At 41.9% G+C, this 19,295-nt stretch overlaps 1 protein-coding gene across 6 annotated transcripts in view; it reads left to right on the forward strand.

Moving 5' to 3' along the window:
* Positions 1 to 19,295, forward strand: part of GLRA3 (glycine receptor alpha 3) — a 71,764-nt gene that overhangs the window by 25,385 nt on the left and 27,084 nt on the right. For all 6 annotated transcript variants that reach the window (XM_081875393.1, XM_081875392.1, XM_081875388.1 and 3 more), the window contains 2 exons: positions 6,040 to 6,107; positions 18,561 to 18,784. In XM_081875393.1, the coding sequence (XP_081731519.1) occupies positions 6,040 to 6,107; positions 18,561 to 18,784 (292 nt within the window). The remainder of the gene's footprint in view (positions 1 to 6,039; positions 6,108 to 18,560; positions 18,785 to 19,295) is intronic.

Below are 19,295 nucleotides of genomic sequence, written 5' to 3' on the forward strand. Positions count from 1 at the left end.
TATACTGTGAGAGAAAATATTGCCAAATAGAATTTCGTATTATTTTGGACTCTGCACCTAAAGCCAACCAATGACTTAGCATGAATGCTCAAATGTCCTGGCTCCTGAGGCAGCCACATTGCTTCTCACCAGGAACGGGAAGAATTTCAATTCAGTTATAATTTAAATGTGAACCTACCTAATTCACACTTTCTTAAACAAGGCACAACACCCCTTGAACTTCACACTGTTCCCAATTAAACAGTGCTGTTTTCCAGACAAGTAGCATGTATAAGAAAGCAAATACTAGGCTAAAGTGTGCATAAAAATGCAGATATTAATGAAAACATGATACAAAAATGCATTCTTTTTTAGGAGAAACTGCATTGAAAAAAGTGTATATAAGGAAAACTGCATACAAAAATGTGTATATTAGGAGAAAATCACACTAAAAGGCTGAATTATCATGAAGGGGTTTGTTTTTTTCAAAAAATCTGCAAACTGATGTGGAAATGTGGAAAACAACATATGTGGGGGAAATGAGAAACTAAGGGCTTATCCATATCCCTGTGTGCCCCACTGCTTTCCCTGTGGGAAAACCAGCAGTTTAGTGCTAAATTGGAACAAACAGCAATTGGCTTTTCCATGGATAGCTGTTGGTTCTGAATTAGGGCTAAAGAGTGGGTTTTCTGGGGGAAAGTGGTGGGGCGAAGGCAAAACCACTTGGAACCATGCCTAGAAAAGCACAGGACTAGCAGAAAACTGCTCAGATCTGTGCTTTCTAGGCACAGGGAAAAAAAGAGCGTGGATGAGGCCCGATAGAAACCGAAATGGGCAGAATTGCACATTCCTTCTCCTCCCTGGGCTTTTTAGCATCAACTATGCCAAAGTTTGGAATGGGATGTAATCTGAACTTGGGGTTGCAGTTAAGGTCTCTCCTCCTTACAAACTGTATGCTTACAAACTGTAAGCATGGGAACAAACCTTGGCTATAGGTCATGGTTAAGGTGGAGAGACCTTAGCTGTGATCAGTGGCGTAGCGTGGGGTGTGCAGGGGGGGCCGGCCGCACCGGGCGCAACATCGGGGGGGCGCGCTCGCACTAGCAGCTCTCTGCCCCTACTAAAATCCACGGGTTAGGGGGCGCAAATTACTTGCCTTGCCCCGTGTGCTGACAACCCACGCTATGCCACTGGCTGTGATTACTGGTTTGAAAGACTCATAATGAGCTAAGAACAGTCAATGGCCCATCTGGTCCAGCATATTGTCCTCACAGCAGCCAACAAGGTGGGAAACCAGGAGGGCAGAACAGGAGCACAAGAGCACTCTGCTCTCCTGTGGTTTCCAGCAACTGGTATTCAGAAGCATTGCTGCCTCCAACTGTGGAGGTGGTGCATAGCCATCATGGCTTGTAGCCATTGATAGCTATCTCTCTCCTCCATGAATTTGTCTAATCCTCTTTCAAAACCATCTAAATCAGTGGCCATCACTGCCTCCTGGAGACCAAGTTGCATAGTTTGACTGTGCACTGCATGAAGCAGAGGTTTCTTTTATCCGTCCTAAATCTTCTACAAACTCTGCCACACTTCAGTTAGCTAAAAAAAAACCACAGAGGGGCATAGGAGGTGCAAATTGTTCTCTGGGACCTCTCACATTCAAGTGGTCATGGTAAACCATAGCCTAATGCAAAATCATTTAAAAAGCAAACTCTATTGTAGAGTATAATTGGTGCTTGATAGACACCATTCAATCAGCTTTACATCTGAAAAAGCTTTGCCGTGTATGGACTGCATACCTTAGAGAGGGGGTATGGAGGTTCTTTCTAGGATGGTTCAAGCACTTTCCGGCAGGCAAATTATTATTTCAATTATTGATTGTCAAGCGCATTGTTTTCTTACTACTGGCTTCTGTGCAGGAAAGCATTAGCAGTGACACAACCGCTTATCCCTTATGACAGTCTAGCTCATTATAAATAAATCAAAAAACTTTTGTTTTTTAGCCTGTAGCAAAATGGTGGCAAAGCATCGTTGTAATCTTCCAGTGATTCAATTGCTTTATTCATTCAGACACAGCCCTATGGTTCTTCATAGTGGTTTTTAATGGTTTTTTTCTACCTTGCATGTTAATTATTGTGTTATCCAAGAAGGACCTTAAAAGGTAAAGGTAAAGGTACCCCTGCCCGTACGGGCCAGTCGTGTCCGACTCTAGGGTTGTGCCCCCATCTCACTTAAGAGGCCAGGGGCCAGCGCTGTCCAGAGACACTTGCAGGTCACGTGGCCAGCGTGACGAAGCTGTTCTGGCGAGCCAGTACCAGAGCAGCACACGGAAACGCTGTTTATCTTCCCGCTATAAAGCGGTACCTATTTATCTATTTGCACTTAGGGGTGCTTTCGAACTGCTAGGTGGGCAGGAGCTGGGACCGAAAGACGGGAGCTCTTAGGTTTAGTTTAATTTTCCTGGAATTAGATAAGAATGGAAATTAATAAAATGCACTAATATCCTCCTTTTGTTATAACTACTTTGGATAATATATAATTATTCCCATTTTACAGATGTGTATCTAAGTCTGGGATATCCAAGTCCACTTGGTAGTTGATGGTGGGAGAGGAATTCAAACATTCTAGGTTAACATTCAGTAGACTAATACAAGTTGCCCCTCGTGATTAAAATTCAAGTTAAACCTTCCAAACATTTATTCCCTGAATAACAGACAGAAACTTAGATATGTTGCAGAGAGAGACAGAGACAGAGACAGAGACAGAGACAGAGAGAGAGAGAGAGAGAGAGAGAGAGAGAGAGAGAGAGAGAGAGAGAAACATTGGCTGCATTCACATGACAGTTTATTCCATTTCCCATTTATGAATTTCACCTTCAGCCCCACAAGTGCACCCAGTGCATGTTAGAAGAAAAGAGGGAAAGTACAACAAAACTGGCCTGTTACCATATATATAAAAGAGAGGAGGCTACACCAACTACAGTGGTACATCAGGTTACATAAGCTTCAGGTTACATATGCTTCAGATTACAGACTCCACTAACCCAGAAATAGTACCTCAGGTTAAGAACTTTGCTTCACGATGAGAACAGAAATCGTGCTCCGGTGGCGTGGCAGCAGCAGGAGGCCCCATTAGCTAAAGTGGTGCTTCAGGTTAAGAACAGTTTCAGGTTAAGAACAGACCTCCGAAACTAATTAAGTACTTAACCCGAGGTACCACTGCACAGTGTCAATAACCAAGTACTAATGAGTCTCAAAAGACACCTTATTTGATTTTTTTTTTAAAGGAGATCACATACGTACACTATACAAAAGAATATAAGCCTCACCACCCCACCCCTCCTCTTCCCCCCTCTTCTTCCCCAACCTTATACTGTACTCAACACTAATGTCTCACAACAAATGTAACTGATTTGTAAGAATGACTGCACAACCTGAAAAAAGAGACAGGGCATCTACTTTTGTAAACCAAGAAAATATTTAATAAGAATAATTTTTTTAAAAGGAGATCATTACTTCTGCAAAAAGCACTTTTCCCGTCAGAAGAATAATCCATTATTTCTTACATCAGCCATACAAAAGCTGCATTTCAGACAGAACAAGCACTGATTGAATGATTATTATTCCGAAATTTAATCCCTTTATGCAACAATTCTGAATTGCTCCATCTCTTCAGCAGTGCAGTTTGAACGCACTCCCAAGTGTTGGGTTTGAGGGGCATTTCATCCTCACAATACCCACATGAAGGATGGGCATGTCTGTGAGCAGAACCACAGGTGTTTATTATTAATAATAGTAATTAATCACTTTACTAAGTGGCACAAACAGTGCTTTCTTTAAAGAAAAAAAGGTGCTGGTACTCACCATGAAGTTGTTACAGTAAATGACACACTTTTAACATTGGGGCAGGGGGAGAAGGTGCCAGTATTGCGTAGACTTGAGTACCCCCAGAAAATAATCACTGGACGCAAAGCAATTTACATACAGTTCTCCTAGTTCAGGGATGGCAAACCTCTAGCGATCCAGTGCCCAGTTATCCGTTGGCCATTGACCATGCTGGCTGGGTCTCATTTATTTATTTAGTTAGAAGATTTCATGCCCACGCTTTGCCGCAAGGTCCCAGAGCAGGATAGAACAACGAAGTGCACAAGGATAGAAACAACTAAAACCATTACAACTATCAAACCAATCCCAGTGGAACAAAAGAGTACCTTAGCTGTCAAAGGCTGCGGTAAAGAGGTGCATCTTCAGCACATGGCAAAAGGAAAACAGTAAAGTTGCTAGGCACACCACTGTGGGCACCAGAGTCCAACAATGCCTGGAGGTCCACAAGTTCCCCACCCTCACTAGTAGATCTCCCAGCAAAGAATAGAAAAATCCAGTGATATACATTCAAATGCATGTGAAACAAAGGGCTACACAACCAGTGTTCAGAATGGGGTGTAGGGTTTTTGTATGTTTTTTTGGACCTCTGCAAATGTTGGATGTTGAGGCAGGAAACATGTCTAGACTGCCTTTGACAGATACCTGAGGGAGTGTGTCCCTTTTCTTCTACTTGACAACTCTGTCTAACTTGTCAGGGTGGTAAAATGTGATTTGATTTAACTTAAAGGAATAGATCTGTTGAAACAGTGTCACTTTCAGTCATTGCACCGAAAGGCTGCAGTGTACATTGTTCCACTGAAAGTGACAAGCATACTGCCCATTATTATAGGTCTCATAGCAGGCACTTAGCTGATCGTGCTGATCAGCTACCAACTGGTAGCACCAGCTGGATTGCTTTTTCTCCTCCAAAGGTAAACGATTTTAGCATCCAGTTTAAATTAAATTTGCGCAATTGTGCAATAGGTGTTGGAATAATGGTATTCCATGCGTGCATTGGAGCATTTAATCACCTTCCTTCTGGCAACAGCCTTTTCTTCTTCCCACTCACAAATGGGGGGGGGGGCAGCGGAATGAGATGCTTGAAAACCAAAAGGACAAAGATTATGACACCACCATGCATGTAAGCAGAGCCAAGGATTTTGGAAGCCAGATTAATTCTACTCTCCGCCTGTCCTGCCCAAAAATTTCCTGAAGCTGATATGAATTCTGGGAGGGAAAGTTTGATTGCTAGTATCTGCTATATGAGTGTATTTGGGGAAACTCTAGTGCACAGGAATAGAGTTAAACCTCTATGTGATCCCTGCGTTGCACAACATGACCCTTTGGACTCCTTCCAAATCTACAATTCTGTGATTTTGTCAGCACAACATGGTCCCAGTCCTGCTGTTGAGTCAGACTGTTGGCTCAACTAGTTCATTCTTGCCCATACTGACAGTGGCTGTCCTTGAGCTCCATTCAGGAGCCTTTTCAGCTTCTCGGAGATACCAGTGACCGAACCGGGGACTTTCTGCATCTACTCACCCACATGCCTTTTCTCCAAACATCTGGCCCTCAGATGAACTTTGCATAGGCTTTCACAGTCTCTGGGTGGCAGCCTATTGTGGATTACAGAAAAAAGATGTTGTGGAAAAATCTCCACTCCAGTTCTGCAAGGGAATGAAAGTAAGCCCATCCTATGCCATTTCTCTATGGAGTTTTAAGGGGAAATTCTTTAAAATGCACATAGAAATGGAAAGGTACTCAAAGAAAAGGATATATGAAAGGTGGTCTTAGGGCTGCAGTACTACCTCCTTTTCTCTTAGCTCATGCATAGGGAAGCTCATGCATGGGGCCAAATTGGAGGGCAAAGCCTGGCCCTCAGAGGCCACACATTCTCTCAAGTAATGATCCTCACCCCACCCTGCCCCCCTGCTTTGCCTTCTCCTGACAATGTCTCTTTCTGGCTTGGATGGAGGGCAGAGTGGGTGGGTGTGTAGAAACTAGCGTATGTGCAAAGATAAGCCTCACCTTCATTGCTCCGTCTCCTTTTGCCATGGCATGTGGTCCCCCAAAAGGTTGTCCAGAAGAGAATGTGGACCTTGAGCTAAAAAAAAGTTTGCCATCCCTGGTTTAGCAGCCACAGGTTTTGGCTTGTTTGTTTGGTGTGGGAAGTAATTTCTGCATGTTTTGATTTCATTTACAGGGCCTCCAGTAAATGTGACATGCAACATCTTCATAAACAGTTTTGGATCCATTGCAGAAACAACCATGGTAAGATGTTCTTTATCACAAACAATTACATTTCAAATTATTTAGACTGCAATCACGTGCACACTAACCTGGAAGTAAGTCCTACAGATCTTACTAGCACTTATCTTTGTATTTACTTGCATGCAATCCTGATCAGTGATCTTTAGATGGCAGGTGGAGCCTTCTAAAATGAAACACACTCATTTGTGGTTAAACCCTTGAGTGCCGAGCAGGGCATATGCTTCCATGTACTTGCAGGGTTCCTGCATAAGCATCTCCATTCCTTTCACTGAAAAGGGCAGCTTCATGTCTGCATCCCTTTGCCAAGTATGAAGGATTATTCCTCATGTCATACATTCAAGAAAATTTGTATTAGAATTCCAGAACTTTGTATTAAAATCTAACTTCTAAATGCTAAGGATTGACTTGGCTGTTGAATGCCTTTGAAGGAAACAAACCTATCTGGGTTTGTTTATTTTAAATGCATGATCTTTTACTTCTTTTCTGCTATTATGTGACCTGGTGCTCTTTTCATCCCTTGTTTTCTACTCTGCCCTTATTTAATTTTCCTTCACCTTACTGCTAGGGATGGAAGGATCTGCCAATTTCATTTTGCTAATCTTAAATTCATTTTGCTAATCTTAAATTCAGTTCTCAGTGTTTCTGCAGCAATTTACAAAACAAAAAACCAAATCCTCACGGAAATTCAGAGTGGATTTCTCCTAATAAACACATTTTGTATGTAGTTTTGACTAACACATACATTTTTGCAACCAATTTCTGCTAATATAATGCATTTTTTTGTGTTACTTCCACTATTGTATTTGTTTTTATGTACATTTTTATAAAAAATTTGGAGAACTGCATTGCAAAATTCAAAGAAGGGTGACTGTGAAGGAGAAATTCAATGCATTTCATCTTTCAAGCCTAATTTATCATATTTGCACATTATGAAACAATATGAGAACATTCACACTTATTTGAATGGAAGTGAAAGATCTACATGTGCAGAGATGCTCTTTACATTGAAGTGAATGGATAAGTTGTTGCATAAGAATCCTATCAAAACAAGGTACCACTGGACTGGAGCAACTGAGTGGAACTATATTGTGGACAAAGTCGGGAAGGTCCTAGGGAAGAGAGGAAGATGCACAGATATATACAGAAATGTTGTATCCTGATCATACTGACTCCATAGTTTATCAGTCTTTGGCAGACCCTCCTCACACACATTGAGATCTTTTCATTCCATGATAAGAGTCAGAAACTCACTCATCTAAAATGAATGCTGCAGTTAGGTGGGTACATGCAATACATATTCATCTCTAGGGCCTTGGCTGCAGTCAATTATGAATTATTGCATAGGGTTTTTAAAAAAAATTTCACTGCTCATAGTACATCATTTTCAGAACTCCCTAGTAAACTGCTGCTCTGAATGTAGAGGAATGCCAGGGCTCTGTAATAGTTCACTTCTAAATTATGCATTGATGCAGCGCAAAGGAGGACTTTCTTGCGGTCAGCAATTGTCAAATTCTGTCAGAATCAAAGCCATCATTTTGAGAATATGAGCATGTTTAAAACACACATAGCTCTATTTGTAACCTCTCTCTTGGTTTAGCATCTATATTCTTTAACTTCACTGTACCGAACAAGAAAAGCTCTTTAAAATTAAAGTAGGGATGTTATGTACCTTAGTTACAGGTTAACATCTGATACTTCAATATAGCTTGGGAATATTTTGATGCTGTTTTCTTGAACAATTGGTCACCTTTCAGATATTGTTTTATTTTATCCATGACACTATTACATTTCACTTACTATTTTGGATGAAGGAGAAGTTTTCTGAAGAAAGCTTAGAATTTAGGGGTGCAACATTTCCCCTACATTTTACTATGTTCCAAGTGCACAGCAGACAAAAATATTAAGTGTATGTTCTATATTCTGAACTATCTATGTTATTTAGCATGCATACCTTCTCAAATGTGCATTCATGATATTTCACAGGAATCGAATAAATACTTTTAAAGTCCATTTTATTTTAATGTAGTTAACTCTAATATATGTAGACCAAAATCTGTTATTTCCCTGGCTTGGTCATAACAAAACAACCAACAGCTGAGTAAATTCAAAACAAGGTGTGTGTGTGGGTGGGTGGGTGGGTGGGTGTGATGGTTGCTTTAAAAAAGTTAGAGATCTTCAACGAGAGTGTCATGCAAGCTACATCTGATGAAATTCCCTCTTCTCTACAACTAATAATGACGCAGGAGCTTTATCCTCTTTTGCATTATACCCTGTCTATAACTCTTTAAACTATAATGGAAACATAGGAAACTGCCTTCTGAAGATTCAGACCATTGGTCCATCTAGTTTAGCATCATCTACAGTGAACAGTAGTAGCTCTCCAGGGTTCCAGACAGAGCTTTCTCCTAGTCCTACCTAGAAATGCTGTGGGTTGGATGGGTGATCTGCATTTAAAGAAGATGCTCTACCACCAAGACTTGGCCCTTCCCAAATGGGTCATGCTTGATTCTGTTACATTAAGTGAAAAAGGGAAGCTGAGTGTGAAGGGAACTTCCTAAACACAACAGAAATGTGCTTGGTCAGTTATAGTTTCTAAGCATAGATCAACTCATGCTCAGTTGTGCCCCATTTATCAAAGAATGCTAGAAGCTAATGTAGAAAACATAGTAATGGAGCAAATGAAGAAGAGGAAATCTACATGCAAAATAAATTCTTAAAATTAAATTTTAGGATGGTGACAGTATCCAAGTAGGCTGAGCTTTATTAAGTTACCACCCACCCCCCGCCTGCATATGGTACTACTAGTTTATACCTTTACATACTCCAAGAGAGGATGGGACTGCTTTGCTTCTTCAGCTGGTCTCTCCTTTCCATCAAACTTGGAATAAAAATGCAAGAGCTGGTAGTCACAGCTGCATTCCTCCCCCTTGCTTGTGGGGAGGGGTTACAGAGGCATCCTGAATTGTAGCCTGATAGCACTGTTTGCCTGTCACCAGCAAGGAGTACTAATGAATGAGAGCAGAAGGTGGCTAGCCTATAGCCGTTGGGTGACATTTTTGGACTCCAGGTCCCATCAGCCCCAGCCAGCATGGCTAGAGATCAGGGACAATGGGAGTTGCAGGTCTAACACCCCCTGTAGGAACACAATTTTCCTACCCATGAACTAGGCAGTTCAGAACACTGTACAAAAAAGAAAGGGGGGGTAATCAAATGCAAGGGCACCATTCTATGTAACCACACACTTGCCACATCACCATGCTTGCCTAATGGCCAAACTGCACATAAAGGATTTCAAGGAATGTCCAGGCAGCCCAAAATTATCACCTGCCTATAATTTTAGACCTCTGCAGTGGGTTTGCCCTCCTGGAATCAAGTTAGTTTGGAGAGTTAAACATTCCTGAAGTCTCCCCACCCATTTGTGAAAACTGCAATCAAGGCCTTAAGTTAAAAAAATGCTTTTAAGGTGTTACCATCTTAGGAAGTTCTTTCAAACAGGATCTTACCTGCAAGCCTCTCATCTGCTTCTTAGAGAATTCTTGGGTCTGGCATCCATCTGTCCCAGGATACTATGGAGGAATGCGCCTTTGGGGTGAAGTCATACTGTTGGAAGGCTGCAACACCTGCTGTGGCTGTAGAGATCAATACAAGAGAGACATATATACAGTAATAATGTTTGTGCTATATGGTTCTTTGTACGTCTTGCTGGGATGTATGTTTTGAAACTGTAATGATTTTTTTGCCTATTTTATTGTAGACTCTTCTTCTCATTATCAGTACCTCGAGTACCTCGGGTTAAGTACTTAATTCGTTCCGGAGGTCCGTTCTTAACCTGAAACTGTTCTTAACCTGAAGCAGCACTTTAGCTAATGGGGCCTTCTGCTGCCGCCGTGCCGCCAGAGCACGATTTCTGTTCTCATCCTGAAGCAAAGTTCTTAACCCGAGGTACTATTTCTGGGTTAGCGGAGTCTGTAACCTGAAGCGTATGTAACCTGAAGCGTATGTAACCCGAGGTACCATTGTATATTGTTTGCAGAGTGCCCTTCAGCATTTTTCATGGCTGTTACATGTCACATTGGGTTAGAAGGAGAGGAGGCAGCAAGTCAGCCCTGTATTTGCCAGCTTCCTGTCATCAGGAATCTCCCATTCTTCAGGAAGTCTTTCTTTAGATCCTGCCAGTGACCCTTCCCGTAGTTCTGCGATGATCTCCCCAAATGAGAGAGATTGTTCTTCGTTGTTCTTAAGCTGCTTAACAGAGTACAGCAGCACTTCTGAAATAAGCAGGAGATCCTAAGAGACTAGTAAATGTGCCACTGTTTCATTGACACTTGGAAAGGGATCGAACAGCAAGCGACTTTAATGGAGCCAATTATCTGTGTAAAGGAACCATGTCTCTTGCTTAGTCCTGCCAAGCTTTTCCTCACAGGCATTTCAAGGCTGGCTGCTAATAGGCACATTGACTGGACCAGGAACAGGAAGTGACTGATCTGACTTGCATGCTGAAGCTGGCACTAGATCTGCTCTTTGGTGTGAGGCTGTCTAGTTGTCTTATTCTTAGAAAGCTCAGGTCAAAGAGGCTGTTAATCTCATAATCATAGAGAGAGTCAGCCTTGGAAACACATTATTCACAGTTTGAAGAAGACCTAGGAAATTAGGCTTGCATGCTAACTCACTTCTGGCAGGTTCCATGTACCTTAAGGTAAAGGTAAAGGTAAAGGTATCCCTGCCCGTACAGGCAAGTCTTGCCAGACTCCAGGGTTGTGCGCTCATCTCACTCTAGAGGCCAGGAGCCAGCGCTGTCCGCAGACACTTCCAGGTCACGTGGCCAGTGTGACAAGCTGCATCTGGCGAGCCAACGCAGCACACGGAATGCTGTTTACCTTCCTGCTGGTAAGCGGTCCCTATTTATCTACTTGCACCCGAGGGTGCTTTCGAACTGCTAGGTTGGCAGGTGCTGGGACCAAACGGCGGGAGCGCACCCCGCTGTGGGAATTCGAACTGCCGACCATGTGATAGGCAAGTCCTAGGCGCTGAGGTTTTACCCACAGCGCCACCCGCGTCCCTACTCCATATACCTTGCTGTGTGACAATTAAAAATTCAACAAGTGGAACTTTAACTCCCTGCATTTCATACTGAGAAAATAGACTTAAAGACACAAGGAGATGATTGCCAACAGTGCCTAACCTGAACAGCAAAAATGATAATTATTGTTTGGATGTGACAACCTCAGCTGTCCCAACTCCAAAGCTGCTAGCCCAGCTAGCCTCCAGAAAACTCATGAGAAGCAAGTGTGTAGCTTTGCATTTCATTGACAATCCAGGGTACAGAGAGTATGAATGAACAATGTGATGCCCTCCCAGTAATGTGTTTGTATTCCAGCCCCTGTCAACCCCAGCTATGATCAATGGTCAGAGATGATAGAGGCTGTAGATCAGCATCATGTGGGGGCACCGGGTTGCATGCTGCTGGTGTAAAAAAGAAGTGGCTACACGCCTTGTGTATGTTCAAAAGTCAAAATGTGGCAGACCATACATCATTCATAATGAGCAGACGAAAGTCAATAAGACTGCTTTGAATTAAGTGTTTGAGAGGGCAACTGTTGTTGAGTGTTTAGGAACTGAAGCACCATAATCATAAAGGAAATGATAATGTATGGGGTTTTTAACTGATGGAGAAAAAATGGGGCCTGACTTTTTCTTTAAAAAAACAACACTTTTATTAATTTAAAATAAAAAGAGAGGGGTGGAAGAATCCCCACCCCCGACACCCTCTCCAATATATATTTGAAAGACCAGCATTTTTCCTAGCAACTTTCGCAGGGGTAAAATACTAGCATAACATTATTTTCATCATGGATAGCAAACATAACACTAATTGGAGGCTTTTGCCACCATGCTTGCCAAGTTTTATCATCTATTGTCAAACCGATATCAGCTTCCCATACTTCCTTTTAAACTCATGTTGGAAACCATTAAACAAGATAAAATACCTCTATAAATGTTAGAAACACCACCTTTTAGACTACCCATAGAAGCTTCGTGGAAACTTTCATAGAAAGTTTCAGGCTTCAGTTGTCCATTGGTCCTGAGAAGAAATTTAACAGAATGTTGTACTGTACTGTATCTACAATAGCCGGAGAATTTTTTTTAAGCCTTCAGCCATCACTTGCTTGGCAGACATCAACAGGCAAATCTTTTTGCACCTTGTAGATAAATAAACATTGTCACCTGCTGAGGGATGCACAGCAAGCAGCTGTTAATGGTGCAACTACCATGGATGGTTAAGAAGTTGGCAGGTTGTTTTGCTTCTGTGTTTATTTCAGATTTCACATTATTGTAAAGTTCTGTGACTTTTGGCTTTGAAAGAAGACTGCAAATAAACTGTCAGCTGCAAAAGGAATATAGGCTAGAAGAGTGCATTATGCTGATGGAGAGGGATTTGCGAGTTTAAGTGCCATTAACTCTAATATATATCAAGCTGAGATTAACCTACACACTTGGAGAGACAGCTAAATGCTGAAGACATTGGAAAAAATTATTTCCCTCTGGCTACTTTTTGTTTTTAACACGTATTATGTTTAGACTGGTCCCAGTACGTTCACAAATTAAGCAAGGGAAGCATCTGACACAATAAGGGCAACTGTATAGATATACATAAATTGCATGATGGTAACAGAAATTGTTGCACACTCAAAATTGAATCTGCTGTGTTAACTCTTGTGTGAAGTGATTACCAAGGTAAATGAAAGAAGAAACCAATATAAAGTTATTCTCATGTGGAAACTGAAGTACAATATTTTGCATACAGTAAATAAAAGGTAAAGGTAAAGGACCCCTGGACAGTTAAGTCCAGTGAAAGGCAACTATGGGGTTGCGGCACTCATCTTACTTTCAGGCTGAGGGAACCGGTGTTTGTCCACAGACAGGTTTCCAGATCATATGGCCAGCATGACTAAACCACTTTGGGTGCAACAGAACATCGTAACAGAAACCAGAGCACATGGAAATGCCGTTTACCTTCCTGCCGTAGTGGTACCTATTTATCTGCTTGCACTGGCATGCTTTCAAACTGCTAGGTTGGCAGGAGCTGGGACAGAGCAATGGCAGCTCACCCTGTCGCAGGGAATCGAACCGCTGACCTTCTGATCAGCAAGCCCAAGAGGCTCAGTGGTTTAGACCACAGGGCCACCTGCGTCCCCTGCATACAGTAAATATTGAAGTATTTACTACCCAAGTTTCTGTCTTTCATTTAGCTTGTTCCCATGTTTTGTTCTGTTTTGTTTTAAATCAACTGAAGATGCATTTAAGAAAACTTTTGAGACAAATAACATGTAAATATACCATATTTTTCGTCCCATAGGACGCTCCGTCCCATAGGACACACCTAGTTTTTTTGGGGGGAAATAAAGGGGGGAAATTTCCTTTATTTCCCCCCCAAAACCAGGTCAAGGAACAGCGGGATGGCGGCGCTGCACCTCCCCACTGTCCCCCGAGCTTGTGGGGCTGGCCGATGTCTGCCCGAAGCGTGGGGCGCTCTGCTTCAGCGTGCCCTGTGCTCCGTGCAGCAGGCTGCTATCCGCAGCCTAGGGAGCCCTGCGGGAACTCCCGCAGGGCTCCCCAGGCTGCAGATGTCTGCCTGGTGCGCGGGGCGCTCCACTTCAGGGCACCCTGTGCGCCGGGCGGCAGGCTGCTATCCACAGCCTGGGGAGCCCTGTGGGAACTCCCGCCGGCTCCCCAGGCTTGCTGATAGCTTCCTGAAGCCTGGAGAGCGAGAGGGGTCGGTTAAACCACAGAGCCTAGGACTTGCCGATCAGAAGGTCGGCAGTTCGGATCCCCGCAATGGGGTGAGCTCCCGTTGCTTGGTCCCTGCTCCTGCCAACCTAGCAGTTTGAAAGCACCTCAAAGTGCAAGTAGATAAATAGGTACCGCTCTGGCGGGAAGGTAAACACCGTTTCCGTGTGCTGCTCTGGTTTGCCAGAAGCAGCTTAGTCATGCTGGCCACATGACCTGGAAGCTGTGTGCCGGCTCCATCGGCTAGTAAAGCGAGATGAGCGCCACAACCCCAGAGTCGTCCGCCACTGGACCTAATAGTCAGGGGTCCCTTTAACTTTAGAACCATTTACAATGTATCAGCAAGTGCATTCCATAGTTTTAGTCACTTTTGAATTCTATATGTAAAGTGTTAGATGAGTCAAGAGAAACACAAAGGATACAACAATATCATACTCCAGTGCTGTTGTTCTTTGCCCACTGAACACAGTCAGTAAATATGCATAGGATCAGGCTCGCCATTTATTTTATTTTTATTTTATTTTTTTGGTAGCTTACTGATGGTACGTAGAAAATAGCATATGGCCAGCATGACTAAACCACTTCGGGTGCAACAGAACATCATGACAGAAACCAGAGCACATGGAAATGCCGTTTACCTTCCTGCCGTAGTGGTACCTATTTATCTGCTTGCACTGGCATGCTTTCAAACTGCTAGGTTGGCAGGAGCTGGGACAGAGCAAATAGCAAAAAGTCTGTGTGTTTTACCAAGCAGGCCTTTAGCAAATTGTTTGCCACACTTCACTTCCCTGGTGACTGATTTGCAGTAGCACTGATGATAAACACAGGGATTACATTTTTTAAAATCCATACGCCTGCTGTCACAGTCAGTAATCACACCTTTAGGTACATGGTTCATTATTGAGCCTGTCTGTCAAATTCTTTCACCATCTGAAAAGAGACTTGTTTCTCCAATCGTTAATTCTGTAGACAGCAAAGATTCAAGATAATCTAAAAAGGTATTGATGACTGCCTACCTACTATTTATATGAGTGAGACAAAATTCTTTTTGTTCTGATCTTACCTTATTTCCTATTCCATCACCTTCTGAGCATTGTATGGTGGCAGCTGTAGAGTTGGTTAAATGGCTGGTGGGCAAAGAAGCGGAAAAGACCCCCCCCAAAAAAAAAACCCTCCCAGCATTGCCAATTGACCAGATCAAAGCTAAACAGTCTACCAGCAGTTTGAGCTACTCCGAAAAAAATCAATAAGTGAAGCTGCTTTTCACAGCATGGAGATAAATATTATCACCTGCCTGCAGATGATGTTGCTTTATAAACAAAGTAGTAGGAGCTGATTAAAGATTTGGCAGCCCTACATAGCAAAGAAGAGTTACAAGAGCAATTTTGGGTGAGGAGCTTCCTTGGGCTTGGTTACACAAGATTAGGGATTAGTTGTCACAGCATTTCTGTTCTGTCTGAGAGCTTCCAACATGCCTGTCTGCACAGTTCATTTGCTTCAAAAGCTCTGGAGCTCACCTGAGCTATGCACGATGAGCAAAGGATGCAGGAGGAATCTATTCTGGTGAATCCTGATATGAACTGACCTGATCTGGACCTCTTGGAGTAATCTGTCGATCAGAGCATAGCTGTCTATCAGATTTGCTCTGCGGCGACACGTTTATTGTCTTCTTTTTTAAAGTGCATTTCAAAATATATATTTTGAGAAATCCTAGCTTGAGAAATGAAATGCTTATCTGGAGAAGAAATGTGTCTTTGAAATACTATGCAAATATGCATGCAGATCACAGATTAATGTGGAAACAGGGTGGAACAGAATTATGACTGAGCACAGTAAGGAAACAAGCTGATTCATCCATCCCTGAGCTAGCTCAGGGCCTGAACACTACCACAGTGTCTTAAACAAACATCCTTTGAGGGTTTTTACAACTGTGTCTGAGGTTTAATGTGCAGAGTTTAACTGAAAAAATAAATGAAATTTCAGGAAGCCGTGGAAAATGCACTGAAAAACGGAAGTGCTTTTTGGCAATACAGTGGTACCTCAGGTTAAGTACTTAATTCCTTCCGGAGGTCCCTTCTTAACCTGAAACTGTTCTTAACCTGAAGCACCACTTTAGCTAATGGGGCCTCCTGCTACCGCCACGCTGCCAGAACCTGATTTTTGTTCTTATCCTGAAGCAAAGTTCTTAACCCGAAGTACTATTTCTGGGTTAGCGGAGCCTTTAACCTGAAATATGTAACCCGAGGTACCACTGTAATGAAACTGAAAACAAAACCAAAGACACTGTTTCAGCTCAGCTCTGGCACCTAACTCCTACAATACTGCCCTATTTCAATCTGCTACATTTGCATCAAAGTACAGCAGAAAAGAGGTTATCAGCTCCCTCCTCTGGTAAGCTAACCTTGTGGCACAGAGCATGCAATTCCTGGGAGGGACGCACTGTAAGAGTCTGCAGTTTGAGGAAACGAGGCTGCATTCATCCTTTGCCCTAGTCAAACAACATTTTGTGATTTTTAAAAACATCTCTGTGTTGTAAGCATGTAAAGCATGCAATCCAAATTAACTGCAAACCATTCATTGTATTTTTAATTATAGAATGCAGTTCTACCATGTGAGGTTTAAAAAGATTAGACGCTAAAGCTGCTTGGGGGTGTTGGCACATGCACCCAGTGTGCTCATCCAAGTTTGAGCAAACAGTAATGAAATTAGAAGGTCAGGGGACACTGCAGATTTCATTCAAGCAGCTAAAAGTGCTTTTGTGTTTGTGTTTTAAGCAAAGAAGAAGAAAAGATTGAAATGAAGCAAAAGGAGGGTGACAAGGAAAGGAGCTGCGGTGGTTCCTTTAAGGGCTGGTGCAGCAGGAAAAGCAATTGTTTTGTGCAAGCCTGTTGTTCCCTTGAAATGTGTCCAGTTCTTTTGATTGCATGACCTTGATGAAATTAGCAGCACTATTGTGACTCACACTACTGACAGCGCTGACAGCTTTCGGTCTCTTCATCACACACTTACGACAACTATTCCACATAAAGGATTTTACTATCAAGAGATTTGTGTGTGTTTTTTTTTAAAAAAGGTGTTCTCACTTCTAGTCTAAAGGAATAAAAGATGTATGGGAAGAATAATGTCACTGAGCATGTATGCTACCCCAGCAGAACAGCAGGGGAGATTGTCTCTAAACTCCCAAATTTGAGGGCACTCTCATAGGCTTTATTAGAGAAAGTTCAAAATTTCCGGAGGGGTTTTGTTTCTGCCTTGATGGCTCACTGAGTTGTTCCTAAAGTTAGAAAGGCTGTCAAAATGTATCAGGTGAACATTCACTGTAAACTATTAGTAAATATAATCATCATATAAATGTTGGACTTTCCCTTTTTTGAAAAGGGGAAATGGAAAATGGAAATGGAAAAGAAAGAGTGGAAATTAATGTCTAAAACATACCGTATTTTTTGCACCATAACACTCACTTTTTTTCCTCCTAAAAAGTAAGGGGAAATGTCTGTGCGTGTTATGGAGGGAATGCCTACGGGTGGCATGCCTACGGATTTTCCTCCTCTAAAAACTATGTGCATGTTATGGTCGAGTGCATGTTCTTAATTTTTCCACTATACGCCCTCCCCCCATTTATTCCAGATTCATATATATTTCTACTGGCTAGAGACAAATGCACAAATAATCTACTTGTTTTACCACCAGAAGGGCTATATTATGTCTTTCACTATCCAGCTTTCCCCGCAACGGATTCACCCTCGACGCTCACATCTCCAACTGTTGCATTTGTTCCTGTTCATTCACAGTTACTATCAGCTATCCCAGTCCTCATAATGTATTACACTACAAGCTCCCAATATACATTTGCATCACTCTTGGATATTATATGTTTATCATTTGCACATTGTTTTGTTATATTTTGAGACATATTCATTCCCTTTTGAAAAACTTGATATATGAAATAAGAAACAATGGTGAGTTTCATAGCTCAGGAGTGATGTAAGTCCTCTGTCAGATGACACATTCTTATTACTACACTGCACTGGCCCTAGCAGACATTTGAAAAAACCTTAGGAACAAAGGAGGCAACTCCTTATCCAGGAGGATTTGCCTTCTCTCTTCTTTGCTCCACACCTGAAGCTGCTGAGTTCATTGAAGAATGTCAGTGGCATGCCATACAACAGTATATTGTAGTCCCCCAAATATCTCTCCAGAGTTTTGGGAAAGTACTTCACACACGTGTTCTGTTAGGCTTATATAAGGTCAGGCTTATTTCTTGTCCATTAATACTAATTGAGAACAGAAGAAACTGAATTATTATATAATAATCCTCTTACAGGAAAGCAAATTACCTCTGTAAATATAAATCTGCTCTTTGATTGTACAAAATAATACATGTTTGAATCATTTAAGCTTTATTCTCTGTAAATAATTAGTGTTTCAGGACTGTGACCATTTCTTTCCAAATTGATGGATTAATATTTGTAATGCAATTTAGGTTTTAATACAGTATTATGTTCAGTGACTAAACAGTATAAGGTTGAAGCCAGGGATGAGTAATATAATCAAGGACTCCAGGGAGTTAAGTTTATTTGAAGGATACAGCTAGTAAATTCCATATTATTCAACCAAATGAAAGGTAGGAGCTAAAAACACTAAATACTTTTGGTTTTACTTTAGGATTATCGTGTGAACATCTTTCTCCGTCAGAACTGGAATGACCCCCGTCTTGCTTATAGTGAATATCCAGATGACTCTCTAGATTTGGACCCATCCATGTTGGACTCTATTTGGAAACCTGACTTGTTCTTTGCCAATGAAAAAGGCGCCAATTTTCATGAAGTAACAACAGACAACAAATTGCTACGGATTTTTAAAAATGGAAATGTTCTCTATTCCATCAGGTAAATTGCAAATAAAAGGCTCTGATGTGATATGGAAGCAATGAGGTTATGATTTAGTTTGGATGTGGTGCACATTCCCTTAATGAAAACAGTCACTGCATTCCCTTGTTGTGGATTGTTCACATACATAGATACAAGGACATAGGCTGATTTCTCTAAGTCATCCATATGTAATTCAATTGGTGAAATAACTGGAGGCTGTTTAAAATGCCATGGTTCCATGTAGAGGCCATTTCTTTCAATTGCGCACAGAGGTCTCACTGCTGAATTTTCTTCTGAAAGCAAAAAAACCCACAACCCATTATTTTTAATTTTATTTACTGGTTCTAGCCTTCTATTAACAAACTAAAGCTTAGATTGGAGTGCCTGGCATGCTCTGGTCCATGGGGTCACGAAGAGTCGGACATGACTAAACGACTAAACAACAACAAAAAGCTTAGATGTGGGAGGAAAGTGTTGTGCTAATAAGAGTTGTGTCTCTTTTTTAGGGGCGAGTCTTTTCTCTGGTAAA

The sequence above is a fragment of the Podarcis erhardii genome (assembly GCF_964252035.2).
Source record: "Podarcis erhardii genome assembly, chromosome: 9".
Taxonomy (NCBI): domain Eukaryota; kingdom Metazoa; phylum Chordata; class Lepidosauria; order Squamata; family Lacertidae; genus Podarcis; species Podarcis erhardii.